At 38.5% G+C, this 14366-nt stretch overlaps 1 protein-coding gene and 1 non-coding gene across 3 annotated transcripts in view; both read left to right on the top strand.

Moving 5' to 3' along the window:
* The window catches only part of PDXDC1 (pyridoxal dependent decarboxylase domain containing 1), a 55189-nt gene that overhangs the window by 14186 nt on the left and 26637 nt on the right, over positions 1 to 14366 (top strand). For both annotated transcript variants that reach the window (XM_055339498.1, XM_055339499.1), the window contains exons 2-8: positions 2532 to 2605; positions 3161 to 3226; positions 5265 to 5345; positions 7309 to 7455; positions 8803 to 8992; positions 12242 to 12310; positions 13948 to 14026. In XM_055339498.1, the coding sequence (XP_055195473.1) occupies positions 2532 to 2605; positions 3161 to 3226; positions 5265 to 5345; positions 7309 to 7455; positions 8803 to 8992; positions 12242 to 12310; positions 13948 to 14026 (706 nt within the window). The remainder of the gene's footprint in view (positions 1 to 2531; positions 2606 to 3160; positions 3227 to 5264; positions 5346 to 7308; positions 7456 to 8802; positions 8993 to 12241; positions 12311 to 13947; positions 14027 to 14366) is intronic.
* LOC129520349 (small nucleolar RNA SNORD45) lies at positions 6051 to 6120 on the top strand. Its single transcript, XR_008666582.1, has one exon. It is a non-coding gene; the product is annotated as a small nucleolar RNA SNORD45 (small nucleolar RNA).

Genomic DNA, 14366 nt, shown 5'->3' with positions numbered 1-14366 from the left:
ATGTGGCTACATGGTTATTTTGTAATCCCTTTTGGGAGTCAGTGTGATGTAATAGAAAAGTCAGAAACAGGAGTCAGGAAGCCAGAGAGTTCTGGCACTGCTATGTGACCTGTTAGCTCTGTGACGTTAGGCCAGTCACTTTACCTCTCTGAATCTTAGTTTCTTCAGTTCTCAAATGGTAGGCTGGAGGTTTACGTCCTATACTTACTCTTCTTCCATTCAATGATTGGTTCTACAAGTGAAAGTTAAAACTCTTACTGTTACAGAACAGATCTGCTCTCCTTCATGAGGGGCAGAGAGCTAAAAGCCCCAATTGCCTACCTAACTGTACTTTCCCAAAGTTCTTCCCAGGAGTCTTAAGACTCAGAAGAACAACAAGTGGAAAATCCCTGGATTAGTCCCTAAGGTCCCTTCCAGAATTAACATTTTTCTATATTAAAATTGATAAACTGAGTAGCATTTCTTTAAAAAAAAATTAAGGAGAGGCGTAACTGGGTGGCTCTGTCAGTTCAGCAAGCATCTGACTCTTGATTTTGGCTCAGCTCACAATCTCAGGGTTGTGAGATCAAGCCCTGCGTTGGTCATGGAGCCTACTTAAGATTCTCTCCCTCTCCTTCTCTTAAAAAAACAATTTTGAAGAGATACTGCAATACCAACTGTAATATAACCTATTGTACACTTACTCCATATAATTATGATGAGGTGTAATAAGCAGTCTGAAGGAAAAAGAGCATTAAATACACCTGAAGTACACTTGAAGAGTTAGAAGGGAACATAAGAAAGCCTTTATAACTATTTATAACCCAACTCGTAAAGAAGTTCAGGATGACCAGATTGTCTGCCTTAAGATTGCTAACGAGGTTAATAAGAAAGAAAGGGAAAAGAGTTTGTGTGTTGAATTTTGTAAGATTTTTAAGCATTTCTTTTTTTGAATGGGAGATAGAAGTATACTTGGTACCAAAATCCGAAAAGAACAAAAAGATGTGAGCTGAAACAGATTTGATCTGATGCCCATCCTTCCAGTTCCCTTCTCTGGTGTCAGTCACTATGACCAGCTGTGTAAGCTTCCAGAGTGTATGGAATCACTTCCAGGTTTGTTTGTTTGTTTTTAAGATTTATTTATTCATGAGAGACACCAAGAGAGGCAGGGACATAGGCAGAGGGAGAAGCAGGCTCCCTGCAGGAAGCCCAATGCGGTACTCATTCCCAGGACCTGGGATTATGACCAGAGTCAAAGGCAGATGCTCAACCACTGAGCTACCCAGGCGACCCTTACTTCCAGATTTATGAGGGTATTAGTTTTCTGGGGCGACTGTGACAAATTAGCACAAACTGAAAATATGGAAGTGATTTTCCCACAGTTCTGGAGGCTAGAAGTTTGAAATCTGTATCACTGAGCTGCAATAGAGGTGTTGGCCAGGCTAAACACCCTGCAGAGGTTCCAGAGGAGAAGAGAGTCTTTCCTTTCTTATGCCAATTTATATTGCCTGTCCACACACATTCCTGAGTTCTTGGCCCCATCACTGATTTTTGAGGCCAGCACCACCTCCAGACCTCTTTCCACTCTGTCCTCATGTAGCCTTCTGTGTGTCTATGTGTGCATGCATGCGCATGCAAGAGTAGTCTCCTCCTGCTTCTCTCTTACCTGGATACACGTGGCTACGTTTAAAGCTCACCTGCACAATTCAGAGTAATCTTACATCTCAGGATCTTTAATCACATCTGCAAAGACTTTGCTGTATAAGGTAACATTCACAAGTTCCAGGGCATTATGAAGTGAATATCTTTGGAGAGGCCATTTTTCAGCCTACTACAGCAGTAAAACAAATAGCATACCTACTTCTCTGAACCTTGCTTCTAAGAATGTAAAATGGGAATAATCTAGCATTCATTGAAGTCTGTAAATAATGTTACATCCATAGAGTGGAATCTGGTGTTAACACTACAGATGAAGTGCATGTATACTGACATGGAGCCATATTCGCTATAAAGTAGAAAAAAGCAAGTTGTAGGGCATGCAGGAGTAAGGTGCGAATTTGGAAAGAAACATGTCAATCTTGAGCAGCTTCCCCTGGGGAGTGGGACTGGTGGACTTTTTTTACATTGCATGTTTGTACTTTAGAATTTCAAAATCAGATGTACTTGAGGGGTACCTGGGTGGGTCAGTTGGTTAGGTGTCTGACTCTTGGTTTCAGCTGAAGTCATGATCTCAGGGTCATGAGATAGAGCCCTGAGTTGGGCTCTGTGCTCAGTGTGGAGTCTGTTTGGGATTCTTTCTCTCTCTGCCCCTCACCCCATTTGTATGCACACATGCATGCGCTGTCTCTCCCTCCTTCTAAAATAAATAAATAAAAATCTTTTTAAAAAATATAACGAAAATAGAGAACCTTTAAAACATGTACTTTATAATAAATCCATGTGTTTTATAATGAATCCAGAAGAAAATGGACTGGAGTTTAATTTTTCTCGATGAATTATGTTGCAGAAATAGTACAAGATTATTACAATTTAACCTTTGATTTGTTTCCCAGATAGCAGACCCTACATTAGCTGAGATGGGAAAAAACTTAAAGGAGGCCATGAAGATGCTAGAGGACAGTCAGAGGTGAGCCTGGAACAGAAGTGACCCTATTAAACATGTTCAGCCTGTTGTGAAGCTGGTGGCACTGGTTTCCTTCTGGTAAAAACACCTCTTGGTTTCACAATGTCACGGTTAGCTTAGTTTCGTCTGACTTTAAAGATGGTGTTTGTTTTAGGTAGAAGGTACTTTGTAATTAAAAGATTTTGAAATCGAAGAGCTGAACTTAAAATTTTCAGTTCTGCCTATGAAGAGTTTTATTTAACTTAATATATTGATTTGAATTCTATAAGTACTTCTTACTGTATGTTTAGGTCATTATAGAGCATCAGCTAACCAAGAAATGGTTTAAAGTGTTAATCTTTTTCACGTTCTTTTCCTGAAATTCAAACTATCCCGAACCAAGCTAGGGGCTAGGGCGACAGGGGTGGGGGAAAAGATGTGATGAATGTGTTTCAAATCCTACATCACTACACTACTACTAAGAGGTTCGAGGCAACATTGTCACATGCTTGCATGTTCAAATATTAGAAATTTGATAAGATAGAACAAATAGTTTTTTTTTAATTTTCTTTAAATTAGAAGAACAGAGGAGGAAAATGGAAAGAAGCTGGTATCAGGAGATATTCCAGGGCCACTCCAAGGCAGGTAAGTGGCAATGAAGATACATACTTTTAGTTAGGGTATGTGTTTTTTTTTAAATCAAGATTTTCAAACCATTGTTGTTTGATAATTTTAGTTATGATAAGCATAAAGCAAATTGAGAGTCCTGTGCAGTGTAACATCAGAAAACTGGAATGCCATTGGCTAGTTGGTGATAATTCTGAATCTACAATACTGCTACCCCTTTCCTCTTCAGAATTTAATTTCCCATTCAGAATTTAGCAAACCCATGACTCAAAGCAATGCGCAAACTTATAATTATATCTCAACTATCATATTTAGTTCATCCCTGAAACCTGTAATCTATTCAGTAGACTATGTTTTATAGTGAGAGATATATTAATTTGATAAGATTGAACATTTTTATAATACTACAGTAGGATGAAAATGTCAACTTTGATCATTTGTAGCAGAGTGATTATTTTTGGCAACTAAAGCAAATCTGTCAAGTGTGTGGTTTAAGCTAGCAGGGAAAATATCAGAAAAATAAGTAGGTGTGTAACTGAAATGTTTACAGGATGTTAGCACTCAGTCTGGAATTAAAGTCCTAACCCAGCTTCCCTCAAGCTCGCTCTTTCTTTCTTTCTTTCTTTCTTTCTTTCTTTCTTTCTTTCTTTCTTTCTTTCTTTCTTTTCTTTCTTTCTTTCTTTCTTTCTTTCTTTCTTTCTCTTTCTTTTTTCTTTTCTTCTTTCTTCTTCCTTCTTCTTTCTTTTATAACCAGGAAACTGCACATAGGTAAATAGTACAACTCCCTTAAATTGTCCTTTGACCTGAATATGAATATAATACAATGTTGCAAAAGAGAAGTGTGGAGGAAGGATCACACTGTGTCAATATAAGTGTCCTATCTAACACACCCAGATACTGATATCTTAAGATAGGCACTCCTGGTTTTAGCCTGAATGGTGCTGATTTGAAGCCCTCTAGATGTGAAGCAGGTTCCAAGCTGAGAGCATGAACCAAATCCTATCAGTCCTTTCTTCCCAGACCTCTGGAGGGGAAGAAAGGGGTTCTACTAATCCCATGGAAGTTTCCCTAGAAGAGATACTAACAGGAACATGGGAGGGAATTAAAGCCACATGTCAGGAGTAGTCACACTTAATAAAGCTGACAGCCAACATCTCAGAAATGGTGCTTTGCCAGGCATAGCATTAAACGTTTTTCGTGCACTCCTTGTGTCCTCACAATTCTGTGGTATGAGGGCTTAGTGAGTTTCAGCAGCTTGCTCAAGGTCACATCACTAGCACCAACTCTCTTCACAAAGTCCAAGAGCCATAGCCCCTCTCACATGGAGGTCAGTACCTTGAGAAGATTGGGTATTGGGGCATTGTTTTGACAGTGCTGCTTTTTCAAAAGAACTTTTTGTCACATTCCCCTTAATGAAGTGATAATATTTTTACATTATGTTATTACAAGTTGCCTTGCCATTGCTTACTACTTTAGCTGTTCACATTCTTATAAGTTTTCGGCTCCTCATGTAATTAGCATTTAATAATGTATCTTGGATAGAGGAAAATCTGTTTGCAGTCTAAGCAGATCTCCAGTTTCCCTGCTTGGGGAAGACATGGTGATAAAGGATGCTTGCATTACACCTTTAAGTCTCCTTAGAACAACCAGACAAGACTCCTATGTGAAAGGAGACTAGTCATACCAGCGGCATTGGAGTATTCTTGCTGCTTCTTTGACCTTCTAGGATCTTAAAAAGACTATTTTGTTTTTTTTTAATATGCTTATTTAACATTCTGCTTGGATTCAAATGAACAGGTAGAGAAACGGTGCTGAAGTAATATTAGTGAAATTTTCAGAAATCAATCTCGTGTTTAGGTAGAAGATTTAATACTTACATAGTTATAATGAGAATTGAGTTAATTTGAGGTTTGCTTTTAAAAGATGTCTCGTGTATCTCAAGCACATTCTTTCTCAATTAAAAAAACTGATCAAAGCTAGTTTAAATGAAGGAAATAGAGTGGTAAGGGATGTGTGCTATTTCCACCTGTCCGTCAGCTCTCTTTTTATTCTGCAGTGGACAAGACATGGTGAGCATCCTCCAGTTAGTTCAGAATCTGATGCATGGAGATGAAGATGAGGAGCCCCAGAGTACCCGGTAATGAGGGACGGTTGGCAGCTTCTCTTTGAAAGTATATGTGTTCTTAATTTTGATAGTGATTGCATTCTTACAGGTTGCCAAAACAGAGAGCTACGTTTCATTCAGAGTTATATGTGGTATTAAAAGTGTTCATTTTTCCTTTTCAGGGAGACATTTAATAGATTTTAGGTAACATATTTCACAGAAGGAAGGCACTCACTAAAACTCAACCCTGTAATCTCTTGGCTTTGTGGCTTAGAGAGAGACTGGCAAAAGGACCAGAGAATAACTGCTGTGTGCTATGCTGCTGGTGGTGGCTTCTGCTTCATGCTTCCGGTTCGAACTGCTAGGAATTGCTACAGCTGAATCTCTTGGTGGCAGTCCATGTCTGTGAATCATCCATTTATTTTTATTCCTTTAATTCAGCTATTTCTTTAGTTTCTTGGTTAATTGTTTTAAATTTAATTTTCTTTAAAGATTTTATTTATTCATGAGAGACACAGAGAGAGAGGCAGAGGCACAGGCAGACGGAGAAGCAGGATCCATGCAGGGAGCCCAGTGTGGGACTTCAGGATCATGCCCTGAGTCAAAGACAGAAGCTCAACCACTGAGCCACCCAGGCATCCCAAATTTAATTTTTTTTTTTTTTTTGGACTAAGTAATACTTTTTTTCCCCTTTTCAAATTTCAAAAAATAAAAAAAGAGTATACAATGGCAATTTTCAGTCAGTGATGTGATGCTATGTGTTACCTAAACCTAAAGTTGATGTAAATTCTAAAATTACAGAGGCCTTGGATGAAAAGCGGAATTTCTTTCATATTCCTCCCTGCTAGCTTGTTCTTGTGTATTCTTCAGAGATACTTTATGTGTATGTATACACAAGCAAAATGTGTACATTCCCTCTATTATGTAAATACTGTGTTTTTCTCTACCTTGCTTTTTTCATTTAGGTCTTAGAGTTCATCACTTATCAGTACACAAGGGCCTTTCTTCTGTAAGAGACAGTTTCACTTTGGATGAATGAACCATATTTTATTTAATAGTCTCCTGTTCATGTTTACTGTTGCAAGCATTGCTACAGCCAGTAACTATGTACATGTGTCATTTATCACACAAGCAAGTGTTTCTGGAGATTAAAGTCCCAAAAGTGGGGTTTCTGGGCTAGATAGTTTGTGTATTTGTAATTTTGATAGATACTGCCAAATTTCCCACCATGGAATTTTGCCAGTTTACAGCCCCATCAACAGTGCATGAGAGAGTCTCTTTCCCCATACCTTTCCCTGCAAGGCTCTTAGCTGACTTAAGGACTGTTGCCAGTCTGCAAGGTTAGAAATTATATTTCAGCACAATTTTAGACTGCATTTTTCTTATGAATCAGGTTAAGTGTCCTTTTTTTATGTGTTTTAAGGCCCATTTATATTTCCTTTTCTATGAAATATATCCCTTGCCCTGTATCCTGTCCAATTTTCTGGTCTTACTCTTACCGATGTGCACTTTCTCTTATAAGAGAAATTAGTCCTTCTGTTTTAATTATGTATAAAATGATACTTGGTTCCCCTTGAATTTGCTGTATTGTTATAAACAGCTGTTCAATGCAGGGAATTGATCTTCATCTAATGATTTTTTGAAAAAATTATTTTCTGCCCAATGTATCTCAGTTCTACACTCCATGGTTTTTACAGCTGGCATTTAATTTTAAAAAATGGGGAGAAAATTATTCACAGTTTGTATATTTAGTAGATATTCAATAACAAGCATAAATACCTCCTAGGACCTGAGTTTTTAAAATATTTTTCTTCCCCAGATTGTCAGTACTTTATTACATGAATTTTCTAGATTTATTTGCATTTTTACCTTCTAGGCCATTAAATGGATTTCAAGTCTGACAGATCTCTGTGGAAATACTGTGTCTCTAGGTTTTGTTTTATTGCTTTATTCATATTTTGAATACTCTTTTAATATAACTGATTTTGATTAACAGAATCCAGAATATTGGAGAACAAGGTCATATAGCTTTGCTGGGGCATAGTCTGGGAGCTTATATTTCAACTCTGGACAAAGAGAAGCTTAGAAAACTTACGACCAGGATACTTTCAGACACTACCTTATGGCTATGCAGAATTTTCAGGTAAGGACATTTATGAGTTGGGTACAGACTGTTTTCTGGAGCTGTGCTACCTAAGTTAATGTCTGCCTCTTCCCTTTCCTCTTGAAGGGTTGCTTAATCTCTGAATGTCTCAGTTTTCTCATCTATTAAGTGGGGATAACAAGATTATCTATGTCATGGTATTGTTACGAAGATTAAATGAGTGAAAGAATTAGCATATGCCAAGAGACAAGAACATAAGCACATGTAGTTTGGATAATGTCAGAGTTACTTATTTTTAGGATTCCTGCTTGGCATATGTTGATAGAAGATATAGAGCAGGAAAATGCTTCAAGTATTTTTAATCAAAGTATTAGCTTGTGCTTTAGTGGAAAGGAAATGCTGCTATAAGAAAGTTGGATGTGTGTTATGAAATTGAAATTTGCTTTATGCTGTGATAATGTTGCCATTATTATAATTATAGCAGGTAGGGATTCAGTAGAAGACAGAGGACCAGGGGTATTTTTGTGTTTATGCTGTTACTTTTAAAGAAAAGGAATGTCTGCCTAGTCCTGGAAGATTTATCTTGAGAGACTCACTTTCAGAAGTTGGGAACGAGGTTGGCTTGGCGAGAGTCTAAGTTTGCCTAACTGTATTGCAAAGGAGAAATTTTCTTCTATTTTAATAAAAGTCTACCACCTGAAATTGAAATTCTCTCTCCTTATTTCTCTAGCAGACTGAGAAGAGTAATTTGGCCCAGGCAGATAATAGTGAAAGCAAAAGTTAGGCTGATTAGCATTTTTGACAATTTTATTTACTTTGGATGTTTTCGGGCTGAAACTAAGAACCTCAATTGTGTTATCTAGTACTGGCCTTCTTGTAGAATAAGCCAGAACCATGATTTCAGCCTTTTTATATCTGAAGGGCTCCTGTCCTCTACTGTTTCTTATGGTTTCTGCTCTCTATGGAGTTGAGTATGGATGAAGGATCATTGCCTCTGTTCTGTTTTTGTTTTTTGTTTTTTTTTTTTTTAAGGTTTGTTTATTTGAAAGAGAGCAAGCAAACAGGGTGAGGGGTAGAGAGAAAGGGAGACAAGCTTACTCCTTGCTGGGCAGGTACTCAATGAATGGCTTGATCTCAGGATTCTAAGATCATGACCTGAGTCAAAATCAAGAGTGACACTCAACAGACTGAGCCACCCAGGCTCTATACTTTATAACCTCCAACTCTAGGGTAAAGTCAGCCGTCTAAGAGACTGAGGGTGATCCCTATCTTTTTTGACTATTCTAGATGACAATTTCTAGGTTAAGAAAAGAATTACTTCCAGGATTGTAAAATGAGAGTTAACATAAGATAAGACCGTATTGATATATGGCTGTCTCTTAACAGGTATGAAAATGGCTGCGCTTATTTCCACGAAGAAGAAAGAGAAGGACTTGCAAAGATCTGTAGGCTTGCTATTCATTCTCGTTATGAAGACTTTGTAGTGGATGGATTCAATGTGTTATATAACAAGAAACCTGTTATATATCTTAGTGCTGCTGCTAGGCCTGGCCTGGGCCAGTACCTTTGTAATCAGGTAATGTGGTATATAGTGGATATTTTAAAGTACTTGTGTTTTTGTCTGTCCTGAAACTTTATAAAATATGTAGACCTGTGTCTTTAGCTGCAGCTCTTTTTAAATGAAAAGAAACAATATGTTTGGTTATTATCAGAAAATATATAAATGTATATTAATGAATTTTCAGATATATATATACATCTATGTGAATATATATATTCACTATATATATATGTATGTTAGTGCACACACAAACAGGATAAAGGGGAGAGAGAGAGAGAATTTTTTTTTTTTTAAGATTTTATTTATTCATGAGAGACACAGAGGCAGAGATATAGGGAGAGGGAGAAGCAGGGTCCCTGCGGGGAGCCTGATGCGGTACTCAATCCTAGGACCTCAGGATCATTACCTGAACCAAAGGTGGGTGCTCAACCACTAAGCCACCCAGGTGCCCCAGAGAGAGAATCTTAACCAGGCTCTATGCTCAGTGTGTAGCATAATGCAGGGCTCAATTTCACACCCCTGAGATCATGCCCTGAGCAAAAATCAAGAGTTGGATGCTTAACCAGCTGAGCCTCCCAGGCACCCCTTAAGTGTGTGTGTGTGTGTGTGTGTGTGTGTGTAGAGAGAGAGTCAACATTTTTTTTTCTCCAAGCTTTGTTTATATTTAGAAATTATTTTCTTTTTTTTTTTTTTTTATGATAGTCACAGAGAGAGAGAGAGAGAGAGAGAGGCAGAGACACAGGCAGAGGGAGAAGCAGGCTCCATGCACTGGGAGCCCGACGTGGGACTCGATCCTGGGTCTCCAGGATCGCGCGCTGGGCCAAAGGCAGGCGCCAAACTGCTGCGCCACCCAGGGATCCCTAGAAATTATTATTATTATTATTTTTTTTTATAAATTAATTTTTATTGGTGTTCAATTTACCAACATACAGAATAACACCCAGTGCTCATCCCGTCAAGTGTCCCCCTCCGTGCCCGTCACCCATTCACCCCCACCCCCCGCCCTCCTCCCCTTCCACCACCCCTAGTTCATAGAAATTATTTTCTAGATTATATTCATTAGATGGATTTTCAGAGTCTATCTAGAATTACAGGATCAAAGAGAATTCCCATTTTTGAAGTTCATGGTACATGTAGCCCAATTAAAGGGCTACAAAAAAAATGTTCAGCCTCTTGGCCAAGTCTGTTTTAAGGCAAAACCCATAGGATTAGAGGGTTTTTGTCTTTTGTAAGATGGAGGAGTCCTGGGGAGATACATGGGGGAAACTCAGGGACTTTTTTTTTTTTTTTTTGAAACTCAGGGACTTAAGTTGATTATGAGCTATGATCACTGATGACAAGAAATTATGTCTTTTTTTAAGATTTTATTTAGTTATGAGATGAGAGATTAGCGGACTTCACACTGCAGAATCTGACACGGGTCTCAATTTCAGGACCCTGAGATTATGACCTGAGCCGAAACCAGGAGTCAGATGCGTAACCGATTGAGCCACACAGTTCCCCTTATGTCCTCTTTTTGAGTGTGTACAGAATGAGATTTATAATATCCTTACAGAAAGCTGGAACGAGTTACTTATTAAGTACCTACTGCAAGCCAGGTTCTTACAGACCCATAGCTGTCTTGAGGCAAGAGTCCAATCTTTAAAAGATGTGTGTGAGTGGGGGTGTGCCTGGCTGGCTCAGTCGCAAGAGTATGCAACTCTTGTTCTCGAGTCCTGAGTGCCAGCCTCACCCTGGGTGTAGAGCTTTTACTGTATGAGGGTATTTTGTTAAGTGAGAAAGGCAGATGGCAGGATAGTATATATAACATGGTCATATTCATGTTTTTGAAAATGTTTATTTGTGTAGGGCGCCTGACTGGCTCAGTCAGAGGAGCACGCAGCTCTTGATCTTGGAGCCATGAGTTTAAGCCCCACATTGGGCACAGAGCTTACTTTTAAAAAAGAAAGTGCATATGTGTATGTTTTTCATACCTAAAAAAAATTTATATAAATACTTAGAAAATACTTAGAAGTTTTTATACTAACCTGTTAACAGTGGTGGAGTGATGGCGTATGGGGTGGTAGGGCATTTTCACCTTTATCTTCTGTATTTTTTATTGTGTATCTTACTTGGGTTTTATTTCATAATTTAAAAAGAAAATCCTTCAAGGGAAATAAAGTGTGCATACAGTGCTCATTAAGTTTTTGGTCTCAAAATGGTGCTACCAAGTCTTAGTTACACAGAACAATATGCTGCAACTGTTTAAAAGTTTCTAAAACTATAAACTCTTCAAGGATTTGGAAGCTAAAAATAAAGAATATAAAATTTATTTGATGATTACTCTCTTCATTCATAACACTGACTTCATTTCTTTAAGAAATGTACATCTGCTAATCCATATTTATTCCTTTTTAGGAGTGGGTGGATCCATAAATGAGATACTCTTCTTTGAATGCCTTTTGCTGTGTTATTTATCACTAATGCTTGGAGGAAGGATCCTAAATTATCTCCCAAAATGCTTAGAGCTTGATTGTTTCTTGGTTTGGAAACGTGTTTTTGTTTTTTGGTATATTCTAGAGTATAAAAAAGATAGTTACTCATTCAGAGCATGAATTGATAATTATTTATTTCATTGACACAGAGAATATTATATTGTCTGTATTTTCTTAAGAATCTCAGCTCGAGGCAGCCCAGATGGCTCAGCGGTTTAGCACCGCCTTTAGCCCAGGGTGTGATCCTGGGGTCCCAGGGCGTGATCCTGGGGTCCCAGGATCGAGTCCCATGTCGGGCTCCCTGCATGGAGCCTGCTTCTCCCTCTGCCTGTGTCTCTGCCTCTCTCTCTCTCTCATGAATAAATAAAATCTTAAAAAAAAAAAAAAGAATCTCAGCTCCTAGGGGGAACCTGGATGGCTCAGTTGGTTAAGCATCTGCCTGTAGCTCAGGTCATCCCAGGGTCCTGGGATTGAGTCCCATATAGGGCTCCCTGCCCAGCTGGGAGCCTGCTTCTCCCTCTCCCTCCGTCCATCCCCTGCCTGTGCTCTCTCATGCACATGCACTCTCTCAAATAAAAAAATTAGAATCTCAGCTTGTGGAAATTGACCTTTCTTTTAAACTTGACTTTCTAGATGTACTATAGCATCTGTTTATAGTATTAAGAGTTCGTAAGGAGAAGAATTGTTTAAAAAGATTAATTGTGACTTTTCTCAGAGCCACAGTCTTTTAGGGGCATAAGTGAATGGTGACAAAGCTCTTTCTTACGAAATTGTATGTTTCCTCTTGCAGCTTGGGTTGCCCTTCCCATGTTTGTGTCGTGTGCCGTGTAACACTATGTTTGGATCCCAGCATCAGATGGTGAGTTCTCTTTTTGGTTTGTAAAATAATACAGAATTGTGTTTTGAAACTGTCTTCCTTTCAAATGAAGTTCTGTTTGCTGGCCTCCAGGTAATTTTAACTTGTTCATTTATTGCTTGTATTTATTGCATAATATGTGTTTCCGGGTTTGCATGTCCATGAAGGTTGGCTGGCATATAGGTCAGGAGCACCTGCCTCTTAAGCAATCTTGTCATTACTATATCACCTGCTTTAAGTAGAAACATGGGAATCCAGTTAAGCACCAGAAACTTCTTCTGAAGCTCATCCTTAGAAAGGTTATCATTGTTGTCTGGATTTGTGAATGGCAGATTTTGAAAATGGGGTTCTTTATTGTAATGTGGGATCAAAATTGGATTCTCTGGGATGCTTGGGTGGCTCAGTGGTTGAGCGTCTGCCTTCAGCTCAGGTCATGATCCTGGGGTCCTGGGATCAAGTCCCACATCAGGCTCCCCACAAGGAGCCTGCTTCTACTTCTGTCTGTGTCTCTGCCTCTCTCTCTGTGTCTCTCATGAATAAATAAAGTCTTTAAAAAAAAATTGGGTTCTCCTTTTTTTTTTAGTTTTTAAGTTTTTAAAATTTAAATTCAGCTTAACATATAATGTATTATTAGTTTCAGAGGTAAAGTTCAGTGATTCATCAGTCTTATATAATACCCAGTGCTCATTATATCCCATGCCCTTCTTAATGTCCATCCCCCAGTTACCATCCCCCCACCTCCCTCCCCTCCAGCAACTCTCAGTTTGTTTCCTGTGATTCAGAGTCTCTTATGATTTGTCTCCCTCTGATTTCGTCTTGTTTTATTTTTCCCTCCCTTCGCCTCTTCTGCTTATTTTTAAACATTCAAGTGTTTCTGGCTTTCCAGCTGAAGCCAGAAAAAAGGGAATAGGTTTAGGGTTCTGTGTTTCTTTTTCCAAGGTCGTTTGCTCTTCTGGTTCAGATACATCAATGAGTAATATTAGAGATATATTTTTAGCTATTTTGAGGGGATTAAGAGACTATTTTCTTTAAACATGTTTAAAATTATAGAAATACTCATCCTTTGTGCAGTTTTTAACTTTGATCTCATTTAACTAATTTTTGTAGTTAATCTTCAAGGGAAACTTTGATTTTTGTTTCTATGATTAGAGAAAATAGAAAAATAAGACTTGAATATCTGGATGGCTCAGCTGGTTAAGTATCTGACTTTTGATCTCAACTCGAGGCTTAATCTTAGGGTCATGCATTCAAGCCCCATGTTGGACTCCAGTAGGGTGTGGAACCTACTTAAAGAATAAAAGAGTGGGGATCCCTGGGTGGCGCAGAGGTTTAGCGCCTGCCTTTGGCCCAGGGCGCGATCCTGGAGACCCGGGATCGAGTCCCACATCGGGCTCCCGGTGCATGGAGCCTGCTTCTCCCTCTGCCTGTGTTTCTGCCTCTCTCTCTCTCTCTCTGTGACTATCATAAATAAATAAAAAATTAAAAAAAAAGAATAAAAGAGTAAGAATTGATTTGTGTGATTGAGAACCATCTGCTTCTTTTGAAAATTATAATTATTTATTTATTTTTTATAATTTTTTATTGTATAACAGCTTTTATCCTAGTTGCTTCATGTTTTTGTGGTTTGCCTTTTCATCTAGGATGTTGCTTTCCTGGAGAAACTGATTAAAGATGATATAGAACGAGGAAAACTGCCCCTTTTGCTTGTAGCAAATGCTGGTAGGTACTACGAACTGAATCTCCCATTTTAGACATATGAGAGAATGACTGGGTACTAAGCCTAAACAAAGAGTCTAAAGAAATGTTTATGTGCCACATGTTTAAGGTAGTTTATATTAGCATTGTGGTGAGAATTACAATACTACATTTGCCTCCTTAGATTCCCTTTTAATTATTGGTTTGTTTAGGGAGTTACTTTGTTGGTTTGTATACTTCTTCATATAAGTTGTAAGTACTTCCTTCTCTTGTGTGCTTCCTTTCTAAATTGAATTTTAAAATGTCACACTTAGTGGCACTTGGGTGGCTCATTCAGTTAAGCATCTATCTGCCTTTGGCTCGG

Source organism: Nyctereutes procyonoides, unplaced genomic scaffold, assembly GCF_905146905.1.
Source record: "Nyctereutes procyonoides isolate TBG_1078 unplaced genomic scaffold, NYPRO_anot_genome, whole genome shotgun sequence".
NCBI lineage: Eukaryota > Metazoa > Chordata > Mammalia > Carnivora > Canidae > Nyctereutes > Nyctereutes procyonoides.
The sequence above is the reverse complement of the archived record's forward strand: the minus strand, read 5'-3'. Positions and strand labels throughout refer to the sequence as shown.